General features: G+C 40.3%; 1 protein-coding gene across 1 annotated transcript in view; it reads left to right on the top strand.

Moving 5' to 3' along the window:
• TFAP2E (transcription factor AP-2 epsilon) overlaps window positions 1–17,056 on the top strand; it is a gene marked incomplete at both ends in the record, with an annotated part of 70,274 nt that overhangs the window by 45,820 nt on the left and 7,398 nt on the right. The window contains 2 exons of the mRNA XM_083369780.1: window positions 13,998–14,226; window positions 15,228–15,346. Coding sequence (XP_083225906.1) covers window positions 13,998–14,226; window positions 15,228–15,346 — 348 coding nt within the window. The remainder of the gene's footprint in view (window positions 1–13,997; window positions 14,227–15,227; window positions 15,347–17,056) is intronic.

Below are 17,056 nucleotides of genomic sequence, written 5' to 3'. Positions count from 1 at the left end.
CACATTAAAGGGGGGAAAAATAATGCAAAGTTAAGTGGCGGCATTTGAGGGAGGTAAAACAGATGGCAGAGAGCAGCTTTCACAGTTTGTCTTTGGCTTCTGTGTCTCATCAGAACTACTAGGACAGCTGTTCCTGCCTTGTGTGTGTTGTCAAAATTCCAGGCCTTCCCAGTTCTTCATACAATAAAGATTTAATAAAAAAATGGTAAATCATTTCTTAGTTTTGCAGGCTACTTACAGCTAGTGATATATATTGGAGTCTACAGGTTTCCCCAATCTTAGTTGAACTGTTTGACCAAAACATCAGAGTGTTTCCATTAACTACCTTCAAAACAATTGAATTTGCATCAGTGATATAAACATTCAGATCTGTTCAATTTGGAAAAAAGGACTTTTCACACTTGCTCAAAAGCAACTGAATGTTTGAATGAATTCTGTCTGATTCAGATCTTTGGAGCAATCCCAACAATTTAACAAATCACTTTGCTTTCCTAAAGATTCGAGTGCTGCAATAAGCACATTACCTGCAGAAAGAAGGATACAAATCTAATTTTCTTCTTCTCATTAGCCCAGTTTGAGTCCCAGTTCATTGGCAGCAACATTATAATATAGGAAGCAACAACTATCTATTATATTAACTGGAAAGGAATACAATAGTCCTGGTTTAGCAACCATTCCGAGTTACAACAGCACTACGAAAAGTCACAACTGGTCCTTACACTTGCAACTATTGCAGCATCCCTACGATCACATGATCAAATTTGGGCGTGTAGCAACTGACAGGTATTTTTGACAGCTGTAGCATTTCAGAGTCATAAAATCAGAAATAACTGACTTAACAGCTGCCTTTTTAGCAATGAAAATTCTGGTCCCAGTTGTAGTCCTAAGTTGAGGATCGCCTGTACAATTTACTTTTACAACGAGTAGTTCATTTTAGATTGATTTGCTTGACCAGACAATGGTAAACCAGATAGCAGCATCTGTACGAAAGTCTAACTTTCATCAGTTTTAGCAAACAGGTCTGTTTTTTGGCTGTGTTTGAGTTAGTCAGTTTTGGTGTGTTGTGTGAATTCAGGCCATTAGGTTAGTTTATTTACTCCGTATTTTTTTTTACATACTTTTGTTTCTCTTTGACTTTCCATGGACTCCTGAAAGTTTATACAAACTGTAACAAAACTATAAAACATTCCCTACCACCGACTAAATCCAGTCACATTCAAAAGTGGCTATTACAATGATGGCGAACCTTTTAGAGACTGAGTGCCCAAACTACAACCCAAAACCCAATTATCCTCGGGTGCCGGGTGGGCGTGGCCCATTGGGTGGGTGTGGCCAATTGGTGGGCGTGGCTGCGGTGGTAACGGCAGATTGGGTGGGACTAAAAAGTTCAATCAATCAATTCCAACTTTGCGAGATCTTTTTTTTCCCCGTGAGAAGTTGAAATTGATTGATTGATTGGTTGAACCTTTTTTTTTTTTTGCACACGGTGGAGGCCTAAAGTGAAAAGGTTTTATAAAACCCAGCTGAAGGCCTAGGACTAGGGTGACATCGTGCGTGCCACCTGTGGCACGCGTACCATAGGTTCACCACCACGAGTTCTGTGTCCAAAGGCCTCTGAAAAATGGTTAGTGGGGGTTACTGCTAGTGGAGGAAACTGAGTGGTGTGGTGGCCTAGTGGTGAAGACTCTTGTCTCCCACTTGGGAGGTTGAGAGTTCAATGCTAGGTGGCGACAGATGCCCCTCCCTCCTAGGGCACAAAGAAAAATATATCTGCTGCAAACTCCATGGCATCATGAAGGGCATCTGGGCAGTAAATGCTCAGCTCCATCCAGTGGTGGGATTCAGACATTTCACACCACTTTGGCAGAACCGGTAGCTAGTTTTTTGTTGCCCAGGCCCAGAATGGACTTCTGGAAGCGGCATCCACACAGAGAACCGGTTGTTCACCTATTTGAATCCCACCACTGCCTCCGTCCCCTCAGCTCCATCCCGTTGCCTGACTCTACCCCAAGTTAAGAGATTACAGCAGACGTGTCAAATTCGCGATGTCACGTGATGTCACGTGATGTATCAGAACTTTTCCCCCATTGCTGGCGATGGGGTGGGTGCGGTTTTGTCATGATGCGCCCGGCCCATGGGCCGGCAGTTTGACACCCCTGGATTACGGGGTCATAAAAAGGGAATTTTTTTTCCTGCTGCTGGAGGAAATGAATGAGAAGGTGGTAATGGAAGAGGAAGATTTCTTTCTGTCTGATCTTCCTTTTCAGATGGTTGCATTCAATTTTGGGGCATTTTTCATTCTTGAAAATACAGGAAACCAAAGCTCACTTGATCTTTGGAGACCTTCTTCCTCTGCCCTAAACAGAGAGATCCATGAGCCCCAAAGCACAAAACTAAAACTTGTCTGACCAGTTTTCCTGGGGGGGGGGAGGGAAATTCCTATGACCCTTCTCTAGCAGCTCAGTCCTTCTGATTTCCTTAGGTCTAGACTCTAGTATGATATTACTGGAGCCAAAAACGGAAGCATAGGAAAGTTGGGGAATTGGCTGGCTGGAGAATTCTGGGAGTTGAAGTCCACACAACTTCAAGCTGCCAAGGTTGAGAAATGCTGCTCTATATATTTATCTCTCTAGGGCAGGGGTCTTCCAACTTGGCCCTTTTATGACTTGTGGACTTCAACTCCCAGAATTCCTCAGCCAGGCACGCTGGCTGAGGAATTCTGGGAGTTGAAGTCCACAAGACATAAAAGGGCCAAGATGGAAGACCCTTGCTCTAGGGTTATCTACAAATGATTAAGTGACAGAAGAAAAATCTGTTTTAAAGTAAATTCACCAAAAGAGGAAATAGTATCACCATCACATAGTGCTAGTATTGCTTTATACTGTACTGGTAAGCCCACACCTGGAATACTGCATCCAGTTTTGGTCACCATGATACAAAAAAGATGTTAAGACTCCAGAAAGAGTGCAGAGAAGAGGATCGGGGGACTAGAAGCTAACCCATACAATGAATGTTTGTGGGAATTGGGTATGTCTGGTCTAATGAGAAGAACTAGGGGTAACATTATAGCAGTCTTCCAAAATTTGAAGGGCTGTTACAGAAAAGAGGCGGTCGACCTATTCTCCAAAACACTTGAGGGCAGGATAAGAAGTAACAGATGGAAGCTTATGGAATAGAGAAGTCCAACCTAGAAATAAGGAGAAATTTCCTGTCGGGGTTGGACTAGAAGACCTCCAAGGTCCCTTCCAACTCTGTTATTCTGTGTCCTGTAATTATGTCAACATTTCAGGTCTGTTGAAAAAGACACGTTTCAAACAAAGAAGAAAGGACTTACTAAAATCCAGTGGCAAGAGGCTCCAATGATTAGAGCTTTCCTGGGATCTGAGCATGCCTGCACTTTTTGCACCTGGATAGACTATCAGATGTGCTAAGATCCTTGTACCGCAGGTTTTATTGTTATGGAAAAATTCTGCAATCTAGAATCTAGTCTTTAGCAAGCTTTCTTCCTCCTTAGATGCATGACATTTGTCCTACCTGTTTGACTCCTTCCCTCCCTCCCCCTCCCCAGCCCAGCACCTGAGATATTCGAGGGATGCAGGAAACCGTGTTCCTTTCCCACTTCAAAAGAGGAGGCTTCAGCTCTTTTGGTCCCAACCTCAGATTACAGCTTCCAGATAAGGAGAGCAAATTTGAGAAAAACAGAAGCAAAATGCTCCAGGGCAAAGGAGAAATGGCAGAGGACAGGCTGAAATATGGCCAAGGCTGTTGACCTCTAAAGACCTTGCCATAAATACTTTCCCTGCTGGCTTGCTAGCAAAAGGGGAGCATCTGAACTCTGGGGCTCTTGGGAGCAGAGAGGGGTTAAGGGGGGGGGACGCTGAAAAAAAATGTCAAGACAGCTAAGCAGTGGAGACCCCAGTTTTTTTCAATGTGCACGCCCTGCTTTGGATTAAAGGTTTAAGGCAGTGTCTCTCAATAATGCTTTATAATGCTTGGACTTCATCTCCCAAAATTCTCCAGCTGGCATATGTCTGGCTGGGGAATTCTGGGAGTTGAAGTCCAAGCATCGTAAAGTTGACATGGTTGAGAAACATTGGCTTAATGGTAGGAAAAGCTGCCTGGGATGGATGATAGACCTTCTTCCATGAATGCAACCCTATTTTCTATCTCCCCCATGATGGTTATTGATAAAATATATGTCCCACATTTAAGAATAAACCCTGAAATCCAGTTTGAAACTCAAAAAGGATAGCAAGTAGAAGCAAGGCTATTTCTCTTCCCCCCCTTCACTCCTCTTCCCCAAATTCGTTCATCTCCTATTGCTGCTACTTTCTTCCAAATTGCCCCAGAGCAGCCCTTCTGTGAAACAGCAGCTGGCATCTCACATGCAACTTTGTGCAGTGGGTTTGTGCATCATTTTAGGATCCTTTCGCAGACCAGATTTGGGAGGAAAGCTGTCTGGCACCCAAAATCGCTTAGGGAAGCAGCAGTAGAGACCATGTTAAGCTGCTGGATGGAAAAGGTATCTGAGGCATGTGTATAGATATTTATAAATGGCTCTGTACAGCTCTTTCATCTGCTGCCCAGTCAGACTGCTGCAGTGACTAGCACCCCATCTGCATCTGAGTTGGCTGAAGAAGGACCACGGTGCCCTCCCCAAGGATACTTGTCTTCCCATCCTTCAGGGTACAATCAAATCTATTTGTATGATGGTCATAGATCAGCATATTGTAAAGGGATGGGGATCAGTCCTTAGGAAGCAATATCAAATGTAAAAGATCAAAAGTTGTAGGAGTAAAAAGCTGAATATATGTACAGTACATGGGATGCAATGACTCGTGGTTAAACATGCCGAGCATGTCTGCTGGAAAGCTGACAACCTGAGTTTGAGACCCAAGCATCCCACGACAGGGTGCTTGCTCCAGTTCCTGCCAACCTAGCAGTTCAAAAGCATGCAAATGCAAGTAGATAAATAGGTACTACTTCAATGGGAAGGTAATGGTGTTCCCTGTGCCTCAGCATATAGTCATGTTGGATATAAGCACACACACACCTAGAATCAGACATGAGTGGAGAATTATGTCCTTTAAGTAGAGTACATAAGAGATACAAAAAATGAAATTGTGAAAGAAGTTGTTATATAAAGTGTGTGTGAGAGAAAGAGAGGTGAGGAGACTTTTTGTGCCTTTGAGGCAGTGGTGAGTGCCCTGACTAGTCTTACAGTTTTCTTGGAAAGATTTAAGGTCAACCAGCTGATTTCATGCTTAAGGGGATCTACAATTCACCATCGCCTGGAGCTTTAATCTCTCTCATAGAATGTATAAAAGAAAGGAGTTCTAGAACAAGTTAAGCAAAGGCAGCCTATAAAAGGTAGTGACTGAAAAGCTTCAATTGCACTTCCCAAGGACAATAACTTCAAAGCAGTCAAACAGGTTTTCTTGACTTGCTATGACCTACCTAATAGCTAGGGAAAAACATAATTTGAATCTTCCCTCAAATGCATGTGTCTAAAAATTGCATTATTCATAAGGTATCGCCCTATAAATTCCATTTGTCAAAACAATTGACAGGACACATTATCTGTTGCTTTGAAATTAATTTCTACCGCAGATGTTTTACAGGATTCAAAAGAGGCCCAGGAATAAGTGGATCCTTAGTCTTTGTGTCTGACCTCCCTTGCTTGGTCATGGAATGAAGTAAACCAAAGGGAATCAAGGCAGGGCAAACTAAGTTTCTTTCTAAAGCTTTCTTGTTTTCCCAAGCTACAATCATGTTTTTCTAATACCAAATTCTTTCTCTGAAGTCATCTCAGCGCTTCTCTGCAGCACCCACATCTTCTTACATAAGTTTTAATACATTAGAATGTATTAGGTTTATGTATTTAAAACACCATCAAAGCCAACAGGAATAAACAGGGTTATAAAGCCTGGCAAGAGACAGACTTTGTGTGGAGAGGGGGGGGGGAGGGAGGGAGGGAAGGGAGGAGGAATAACAATGTATAAACAACAATGTTCTATTTTAAATTCCACCCCCCAAAAAAAGAAGCATCTATCCCTATTACCAAGTTGGTGATTTAATATGGTGAGAAATAGAAAATTTTTATGAAATAGAATAAAATTATATGTAAAATGGGACGCAGTGGCTCAGTGGGTTAGGACGCTGAGCTTGTCGATCAGAAGGTCGGCAGTTTGGCGGGTCGAATCCCGAGTGCCACGTAACAGAGTGAGCACCTGTTACTCGTCCCAGCTTCTGCCAACCTAGCAGTTCGAAAGCACGTAAAAATGCAAGTAGAAAAATAGGGACCACTACGGTGGGAAGGTAACAGCGTCCTGTGCGCCTTTGGCATCTAGTCATGCCGGCCACATGACCATGGAGACGTCCTCGGACAAGCGCTGGCTCTTCGGCTTTGAAACGGAGATGAGCACCGGCCCCTAGAGTTGGAAATGACTAGCACGCATGTGCAGGGGAACCTTTACCTTTACCTTTACCTATATGTAAAATGTCTATTTTAGTTATTACAGTTTCTTATGAACTGAGATAAGGGAAACTTTGGTTACCCCAAAGCTGAAAACTATGGATACTAATGGTTAAATTGGAGTCTTGGTCAGAAACTTAAAACTAAAAAATTAGGTAGAAATTAATAACAGGACATGGACTGTCTATGAAGACCTATTAAAATATGTATAAGCTAAACATGTACTGATAAATGTAATAATGAAGTTTTTATTGATACAGTTGTTTGATATAATCAGAAATGTACTAGTTTAAATATGACATAGTAAACGTTAAGGGAAAAAGAGAAGAAATATTTGATGTTGTTATTGAACTATTGATAACCCAGTCACCACGTTGTTGTTGTTTTTAAAATACTTAAATGTAAAACTGGAAAACCAATAAAATATTTTTAAAAATATTCTTCAAAATTGTGCATAAAGAGGAATAAGCAATTCTAAAAGCTTAGTACACATTGGGAATCTTAAAATTGAAAAATATGGGTAGTCCTCAGCTTACGACTACAAACTGAGACCTTGGTTGTTGAGCAGATCACTGCAGTTAAGTGAATCGCGCAGTCTTGTACTATAGTAAAGGTTCCCCCGCACATGCGTGCTAGTCGTTTCTGACTCTAGGGGCCGGTGCTCATCTCCGTTTCAAAGCCAAAGAGCCAGCGCTTGTCCGAGGACGTCTCCGTGGTCATGTGGCCGGCATGACTAGATGCCAAAGGCGCACGGAACACTGTTACCTTCCCACCGGAGTGGTCCCTATTTTTCTACTTGCATTTTTACGTGCTTTTGAACTGCTAGGTTGGCAGAAGCTGGGACGAGTAACAGGCACTCACTCTGCCACGCGGCACTCGGGATTCGACCCGCCAAACTGCCGACCTTCTGATCAACAAGCTCAGCGTCCTAACCCACTGAGCCACCGCGTCCCTTCTTGTACTATAGCACTGTTAACAAAATATTGTCTTACAATTAGGAGAGCAAGGAAAAAAAAGTATCTCCAAAAAGAAACAACTCCAAAAATTTGATCCTTTTCTGGGCTTTTTGGTCAATTCAAATTTTGACCAAACATATGTATCTTTCCAATTCTGGATAACAGTTATTTTAACCATACCTATGTGCACCAAACAATCACAATCTCTGAAATTTAGATACACTACTACTACTGTTGTTATTAAAATATTTGCCACCTATCTCTCTGTGGAGCTACTCTATTTGTTTACAATAATAAAAAAAGAAGAAAATATGAGTGTAAATAAAACAGAAGTAAAATAATAGCACTATAAAATAGCCCACAAAATACAGCTTTCCTTTATGTACAACATTCAATCAAAAATCATATTTACTGTTATGATTAGTTAAATCTGTTTGCCACCTATCTCTCTGTGGAGCAACTTTATCTGTTTATAATAATAAAAAAGAAGGAAATGAAAAGAGTGTAAACAGAACAGAAGTAAAATAATAGTACCATCAAATAAGCAATGAAAAAGAAACACAATGAGAAAATGTATAATCCTATGCATTTCACTCCTGAATGTGGTACGGGCAGTGCTTTTTTTGTAAAAGAAAAAGGTGCCGGAACTCACACATGTCATAAATCTGAGTCTTGGTGGAGCAGTGGGCTAACGCCTCCTTAAGTAACACCAGCTGCCTGCAATTAGTGCAGGTTCGAGTCCCACCAGGCTCAAGGTTGACTCAGCCTTCCATCCTTCCGAGGTAGGTAAAATGAGGACCCAGATTGTTGGGGGCAATTAAGCTGACTTTGTAATAATGCCGCTTGGGGTGTGTGAAAGCCCTAATAAGCAGGCATATACATAGAATGAAGGCTACTGCTAAGCTTGTAAGCCGCCCTGAGTCTTCGGAGAAGGGCGGGATATAAATGGAATTATTATTATTATTATTATTATTTATTTTAATTCCATTTATATCCCGCCCTTCTCCGAAGACTCAGGGCGGCTTACAAGCTTAGCAGTAGCCTTCATTCCATGTATATGCCTGCTTATTAGGGCTTTCACACACCCCCTAATTGGCATTATTACAAAGTCAGCTTAATTGCCCCCAACAATCTGGGTCCTCATTTTACCTACCTCGGAAGGATGGAAGGCTGAGTCAACCTTGAGCCTGGTGGGACTCGAACCTGCACTAATTGCAGGCAGCTGGTGTTACTTAAGGAGGCAAAAAAAAAGCCCTGGGTATGGGAGAACAAGTCCAGACCATGTGAATTAATATTTCAATTCCTGAATTGCTTCTCCAATAAGCAATAACCCTTATAAAACATTCCCCTGGGTACCCAGGATATGCGAAAGAATTTTTCTGCTGTATTAACCTCACTTAAGATAAAAGGAAATGACTTTCATATACTTTAAAGCAAACTTCCACTGGTTTAACCAAAACAGAAATGTCCCAGTTTGTTATTCCAAAGGCTGTGCAGGTAGGAAGTTCATATCAATCCCATCAACTTTCTTCAACTTCTTAAGAAAAAGATTACTGGTTTAGGAACCTTTGGAAAGCTATGGGATTTCAGAGTGAGATCAAGGCAAAACAATTTGAATAAAAGGAACTTAACTAATACGGCAAGAAGAATGCTCAGAGAAATCAAAACCAGTTCTAAGTTCTACAAACATTTTAAAACAGCCCTATCAGAACAAAGTTGATCCAAAATAATGAGATTATCAAAAGCCCAATTAACCCTAATCCCTATAGGGCTTTACCAACTATTGTTTATCTTTTTTCCCCCCATTCTGTCTCTATTTAATATATTGTCAAATTTCCACTTGTGAGTGTTTCTATGAATTTACACTCAGGTAAACAAAGCTTCAAAATACAACCTAAAGCTCAAATCGCTAACCGAATTATTTGACTAAGATAACTTTAATCAACTTGTTTGTCTTCTTTCCGTTGTGTAATTTTATTTAATACATTATCAAATAAGCCAGTTGCAAGAATTTCTAGACATTTATACCCAGGTAAATAAACATCACTACACTGCCTAAAGTTCAAATCACTAACTAAATTTGACTAAATTAATTGACTAAAATAATTTTAATCAGCTTGTTTATCCTCTTTCTGTTGTGTCCCTATTTAATGCTTGATCAAATTAATTACTTGTGAGAGTTTCTAGGAATCTATTTCCAGGTAAACAAAGCATAAACAAATCTCTATAAAACACAACATACATTCACATGTAAAATAAAATTATCATTTGCTTTCCCTGTTATAGATCCGAAGGAATTTGGCAACATCTTTTGAGATTAACAAAATCTTATTAAAAGACATAGCTTCACTTCATCAGAGGCATGGATTATCTATTTTAAGCTGATGTAGGATTTAAACTGGCATAAGGAGAGAAGAAGGGAAGACTTGTTAGTTATGCAGATACAGGTGATTTGTGAGACAGATTAGAAATATTTTATCAATTAATGGTTGTAACAATGTAATACCATTGCAATCTAACCCAATCTCCTGCTTAATTATATTGATATTTCATTTTTTTCCACAGCGACTAATTAGAGATCTGCAATAAAGTGTCCTAGAAAGTTCAAATGTTATCATCCATCATTATGAGCTTTTTAATAATTTCAGGATGTCTTATAGTTCCAGCAAGAACTATTAAAATCAAAAATCAAGAGAGAACATTCTTGACATATGCCATGGCATAGGTTTAATTCAGAAGGTGACACAGCATTACTAATCACATGTGTTTACAGATTATTTAAAACATGTCAGTTCAGAATATATTTAAAACACGGGGCAGATTCATAAATGAACACCTGTTTCAAAAACTTCCAAAAACGCCATTCATGATGTTTTCTCGGTGTTCAAAAAACTGGTGACTACTGGATTCTATCTGCTTTGAATTAAAACAATTATGTCAATTACAAATCTAATAATTATTGGAATCTGGACTGCGTATAAACCCAGCTTGAACTGAGTTCATAGGAACTGGAAGTACAAGCAGTAAACTAGCAGCCAAAGTAGCTATTAAAATTTTAAATACCCAACCTGATTAAAGAACTAGGTTGTAATTGAAACCAAGAGTCAGGTCTTCATCCAGTTTAAGTGGAAAATTCATATTTATAAATGTGTGAAGCATCAGGATCTATACAAGAAGTACATCAAGGAAATAAGCAGGCACCAAGACAAATTGAGTCATTAAAATATTGCATTTTAGGAGAAACTAAATGACAAATGAAGTTGATTTTACTTTAATGGGTCTTTTAAAAAATTGTGAAACAAGCAAAAAACATTACAAGACTTTTTAGTGCAGCTTGTCAATTTTTTTTAAAAAAGCATACCAGGGTAATATCTGCACAAATTCATTTGAAAACCATGTACAAAAATGCATGACCCTATGGCATTATTATTGTTTTTTTTTGGGGGGGAACGGTATATTAGGCAAAATCATAAACTAAATGGGCATGTTAAAAGAATTATGCACAGAATGACCTAACAATAACCTAATCCTTAACTTACGACTACAACTGAGACAAGAATCTTGGTTGCTAAGCAAGGTGGTTGTTAAGTGAATCACACCCATTTTTACAACCTTTTTCCCATGTTTGTTAAGTGAATCACTGCAGTTCAGTGAATTGTGCGGTTGTTGCGAAGCTGGCTTCCCCCATTAACTTTGCTTGTCAGAAGCCAGCTGGGAAGATCACAAGTGACAATCACATGCTGGTTGCCAAGTGCCCAATTTTTGATCATGTGATTGTGGAGATGCTGTGACAGTCATAAGTGCGAGGAACAGTTGCGTGTTACCTTTTGAGTGCTGTTGTAACTTTGAACGGTCACTAAACAAATGGTCATAAGTTGAGGTCCGTCTGTAGGCATGCTTTAAAAAAACAAACTGAAAGAGGATGCAGTGAACTTAGAACTGAAAAATTAGAAGAGACAAACCACAATTGACATATTTCTTCATCACAGTCTGAGCCAATGCAGAAATATTAGTTTCGATTCCCCTCTCCCCCAAATTGGGGATTGCTTTGAAAACCAGGACTCCTTCTCTACCATTCATATAATCAGTCCTGGTTAGGAAGCCATGTGATGTGGACACTGCCTAAATCCTTAATTCATACTTCACTATTCAAATTCACAATGATATATTTTATTGGCTGCAAAATTGGTCACACCACTTAATCAGATGTGCTTTGCTGTGTAAGAACACTAGGTTATGTAAGTTGTTTTTGTGCAACCGATTGTACAGTCCTACGTAGAGCTGTGTTTCTCAAACTTGGCAACTTTAAAATGAGTGGAGTTCAGCTCCCAGAATTCCTCATGATGGCTAGGGAACTGTGGGAGTTGAAGCCAGCCAATCAGAAACTTGGTAAGTTTGAGAAACACTGACGTAGAGGGAAACAACTTTTGTTCCTGATCTTAAGTTGTCAAAAGAAATTAAAGCTTAGAAGTGAGAAAGTTTCCTCTTTTTTTTAATCAAAAGAGAGGATTTGTAGAGTTGGATGACCCAAAGTTTAATAGCATAGTAAAACGTTTTAAGAGACCTGTGGGGTCCTTGGTGCTCTCTGAGCTTGGTGATTTTCTTGCCAATGTTTTATTACCAAACTAGGTAACTTCATCAGTACTAGGAGGGAGAGGGCTTTGCTCTTATTTTAATATACTACTGACTTGCCCTGTTAAGTGTTGGTGGGTGTTCTTCTTGGTGGTTCTTTGATGGTTAGTGGTTTTAAGAAAATTTTGGCCAGGAACTCAATAATAAGAATCCCTTGGACTTAACTTATTTATTTATTTATTGTGTGTATACTGTATTTTTCCTTTCAAAGAAGCCTTTGCAGCCTGCCCATCATTTCAAAAGCCCTGTGAGGTACATTGGGGTGAAAACCAGTGGCCCAAAGTGTGCAATTTGATCCTGGGCTTCTCTTGTGTGAGTCCAACGCTTGCACCTCTGTGCTACCCTGGATGCTGGTGGGGATGTTTGACTTCTTGTAGTTCAACAAGATCTGTTCAGATTAGGTCAAGCCATTCAATATTCAGGAATTAGCTTGGCAATTTGAGTGAATTGAGTTCATAGCTTGTTGTGCAATGGCAGGTGTGGAGGTAGAGCAATCTGACTGGTATTGTCATCCTTTTGGTTCAGACCAAGACATCCCATACCTTTCTCCCTTTCCTTTTCACTCAGATTTGTAGCCTCCATTGTTATTTCACTGACCCCACAAAGTAAGGGGAAGCTTCAACTCTTTACATACACATCCTGTGTAGTTAAGAAATTTCATGTTCTCAGTTTGTCTTGTGAGACTCTCCTTCAGTGTGCAGTAATGTACAGGTTGCCTTCAACTTGCAACCATTTGTTTAGCAATCATTCACAGTTAGACAGAACTGAAAAAAAATAGTAACAAAGTGACCTGCCATATTGGAAGACCTTGCAGATCAGGGTGGGCAACTATGGTCCCTTTACAACCTGTGAACTTCAACTCCATGTTGGCTCAGGAATTCTGGGAGTTGAAGTCCATAGGTCATAAAGCGGTCATAGTTCCCTCTTCTGAACCAGATCATTCTTCTTAGAGACCCTGGATTTTTGTCCCCAAATCCTACCTTGACAAAACCATGTAATTTAACTCCCATACAAGCCACGAGAACATAGGAATGATGCATTTCTGCCATACTGGCATGTTCACCTACATAGGTTGAAGCTAATAGTATTAATTGAAGTTTGTCCTAGTCAATCTCCTTGAGCTCCAGGGATGTCTACAGGCCACGCTCAAAAAAGTGAAGATGGTAGTCACAAGTGTCACACACTGAGGTTGCCATCTTGACTCTTTTGACCATACCCTGTGAATACTCCTGTTGAGTCCCAATCATGAAAATTGCAATCCAATCACAACTGGACGACTAATATTGTCCCAGCTCTCAGAAATTGGCAAATACCAATTGAGTTAATTGGAATCGATAAATATTATTGGAATATGTTCTAATAATATTGGAAACTCAAAACAAAAATCCACTCATTCTGCTATACACCCATGGAATGTTTTTAGGAGCAATGTTCTTATATTAGACATGACTTTTCTATCAATTTTGAACAATCTTATTTAGAAGTTTATTTTATGTTATGAAAAGGTATTCAGTTTTTCCCATGTCTTTCCTCTGACTAGTTAACACTCGTCTTTCCCACATTCTTTTTCAACATTAGATATTTATAAGAAAAAGGTGACACTATGGGCATCTTAAAAACTTTATGTCTCCACTAATGCTGATGAGGGGGGACATGATAGCAGTGTTCCAATATCTCAGGGGCTGCCACAAAGAAGAGGGAGTCAAGCTATTCTCCAAAGCATCTGAAGGCAGGACAAGAAGCAAGGTCCCTTCCAACTTTATTATTACCATTACTATTATTATAATTATTCTTCATATTAAATCTGGTCTGGTCTGGTGCCCTGTTTATGATTCTTATTCCATGGCTGTGTTATTATAGCTGCTATCCCTAAATGAACCCATGCTTCTTTGCAGCTGTCGCTCCTTCATTCTTTGTTTGTTCTGATCTTCTAGTGCCCATCCCTTCGAAGGCCAACGGGACCAGCATCTCTTCCCTGACCATGAACAAGGACACCCTGATAGGAGGGGTGACCAATCCAAATGAAGTCTTCTGCTCTGTTCCTGGACGATTATCTCTCCTTAGTTCCACCTCCAAGTACAAAGTGACAGTCGGTGAAGTTCAGAGGAGGCTCTCGCCCCCCGAATGCCTCAACGCTTCCCTCCTTGGTGGTGTACTCCGGCGGTAGGAATTCACAAAACTCATTTGTTTAGGAAAACAGATTTGTTTAGTTTGTTAAACTGTGATTGAAGGATCTGTTTTTACAGTCATGAATTTGAGGTGGGCACCATAAAGACTGACTGACTGAATGAATGAATAATCAATAAGAGAGCTGGTCAGCAAAAGTATCTTAGTAAAATCCTATCCAAAAGAGATTGTCTCAGGTTAAGATAAGACTATATAGGCATTCCTAAAATTACAACCGTAAATGAACCCAGAATTACGGTCATAAGTTGCAACGTCCATCAGAGATCCACCACATGACCATGCCTGATTTTACAACCTTTTTTGCAGTGGTCATTAAGTGAACACCATGCTCATCAAGTGAACTGTGCAGTCATTTAGTGAACATCAGAATCTGGGCGTGTTTTTTTTTTGCTGGAAACCAAAGTAAACGCCAGAAATCAGCAAAAACACCAAAGCCTGCAGTCACATGACCATGGGACATTTCAAACAGATGCACCTGCAAGCTGATTACCAAATGCTAAAAATGTGATCACATGACCAACTCCACAACTGGTTTGTAGGTAGCTCTTTCTGGTGCAGGGGTAGGCAACCTCGGCTCTTTTATGACTCGTGGACTTCAACTCCCAGAATTCCCCAGTCAGCTGACTGAGGAATTCTGGGAGTTGAAGTCCACGAGTCATAAAAGAGCCGAGGTTGCCTATCCCTGGTCTGGTGTAACTCTGAATGGTTGCTAAGCCAACAGTTAAGGAAGGACCACCTGGGTGTATTTTTGACATTAATTTTGATGAATATAAGAAGTCAGTACTAAACCAGGAAACCTTTATCACAGCTTGATTGCAAAATTTCCAAACAGTCCTATGACTTTTCCTAGAATTGTTGAAGAACAGATTTTGGAAATAAGGAGTGATCTGGTTCCTTAGTTTGTTTTTTGTTTTGTTTTTTTTGTTTTTTTTAAAATCTCATTCAGAATGTTTCACTCTTCTGCTTTCCTGTTTTAGGGCAAAATCTAAAAATGGTGGAAGATGTTTAAGGGAAAGATTGGAAAAGATCGGGTTAAATTTACCCGCTGGGAGGCGCAAAGCAGCAAATGTCACCTTGTTAACGTCACTGGTGGAAGGTAAGATTATTTGTGATTGGCCTGACAAGGTATTATTTTTGGGTGTGTAGGAATTCTGGGATCTAAAATGTCCTTATTTTACAGTAAAAGTGGGAAAAGTTGATCATTACGCATCTTGAATGATCTCTCTGACACCCTGGCTGTTGGATTGACTGACTACCTTCAGCCCCGCATCAGTTTGACTCACCTTTTCAAAGTGTTCACAGAAAGAATTAAAATTCAGGTGCAAATTAAAAAAAATCCTTTAGGAGGAAAATAAAATAGATTAATAAACAAACAACTGGAACATCTGAAGGATATGGTCAAAAACATCAAGATGATGGTTGTGATGGTACAGTTGAAATTCTACTTGTTTTTAAGTGTGTCAAGGCAGAATTTCAATTGCATCCTTTCAGCCACCATCTTAACTTTTTTGACTGTATTCCATAGACAACCCTGGACAGAATTAATTAGGAGACCATTTCGGTTTAATTCAAAGTCTGATGCTTATTTCTTGGGGTTAAGCAGTCACCATCTCCTTAAAGCAGGGGTGGGGAACCATGGCCCTTTTATGACACGTGGACTTCAACTCCCAGAATTTGATGATGAGCCTGGCTGGCTCAGGAATTCTGGGAGATGAAGTCTACAAGTCATAAAAGGGCCATGGTTCCCCACCCCTGTCTTAAAGCAAGAGCGAGCAACCTACAGCCCACCACCTGCTGGTGATTTCTTTTCCACAATCTGGCAGCCAAACTTTTGTGCAGATTTGTTCAGCAAAACATTGACGAAATGGAGGCCTGATTTCTACTGAGCTTTGTGAGGAAGCAACAATAAAACCGTGCAACCCATGAGGCAGATTTTGCATTATTTCCCCCAAATAAAACATGCATGCAATACAAACACATAGAGTTCCCTCAATTCTCGTCACACCCACTCAAGTGCAATCATGGTCTTGCTGCCCTATCACTGCAGCCCATTCTAGAAGCTTTCTTTGGTGGCATCCATAATGCAGGTGCCACCAGTGAAGAATACCTATAGCAGTGTCCCCTGGGAACGCAACAGGCTACAGAGACAAGTTCTCAGAGATGGATGCAATTAGCAGTGTTGATACGGAACCGACTCCTTCACACATCTTAACCCAAAATCATTAATCACAGGGAGAGGCAATTGGGTGGTCTCCAGAAGATTTGGACTTTCATTTCCATTAGCCTCGGGCTGTAGGGGCCCTAGCAATCAACTGTGGGAATTACAGTCCAGACCGTATAGAGGACAGAGGAGAAGGGCGGTATACAAATAAAATTTATTATTTATTATTATTATTATTACTGAAGACCTCTAGAGGGCATCTCAACTGTAAAATCACTGCAGTCTGGACCTGTCTTCTTCTGCACACCGTGGTACTGCCATGAAGGGAGATGGCTTTCAAAGGACACCTGCTTGGGAAGAGCATCCGAAAATCATTGTGATCAAACAACTCAAGACAAGACTGTGAAAAAGAAGAGAAGGTGTCTTTCATCAATACTAATGGCAAAGATGCATGTCTAGCTTAATAAAGAGAAGACAAGGGGTAACATGATAGCAGTCTTCCAATATCTCAGGGGCTGCCACAAAGAAGAGGTAGTCAAGCTATTCTCCAAAGCGCCTGAAAGCAGGACAAGAAGCAACGGATGGAAGCTAGTCAAGGAGAGAAGCAACCTAGACCTAAGGAGAAACTTCCTGACAGTTGGAACA

The sequence above is a fragment of the Vipera ursinii genome (genome assembly GCF_947247035.1).
Source record: "Vipera ursinii genome assembly, chromosome: 9".
In the NCBI taxonomy this organism is placed as follows: Eukaryota; Metazoa; Chordata; class Lepidosauria; order Squamata; family Viperidae; genus Vipera; species Vipera ursinii.
The sequence above is the reverse complement of the archived record's forward strand: the minus strand, read 5'-3'. Positions and strand labels throughout refer to the sequence as shown.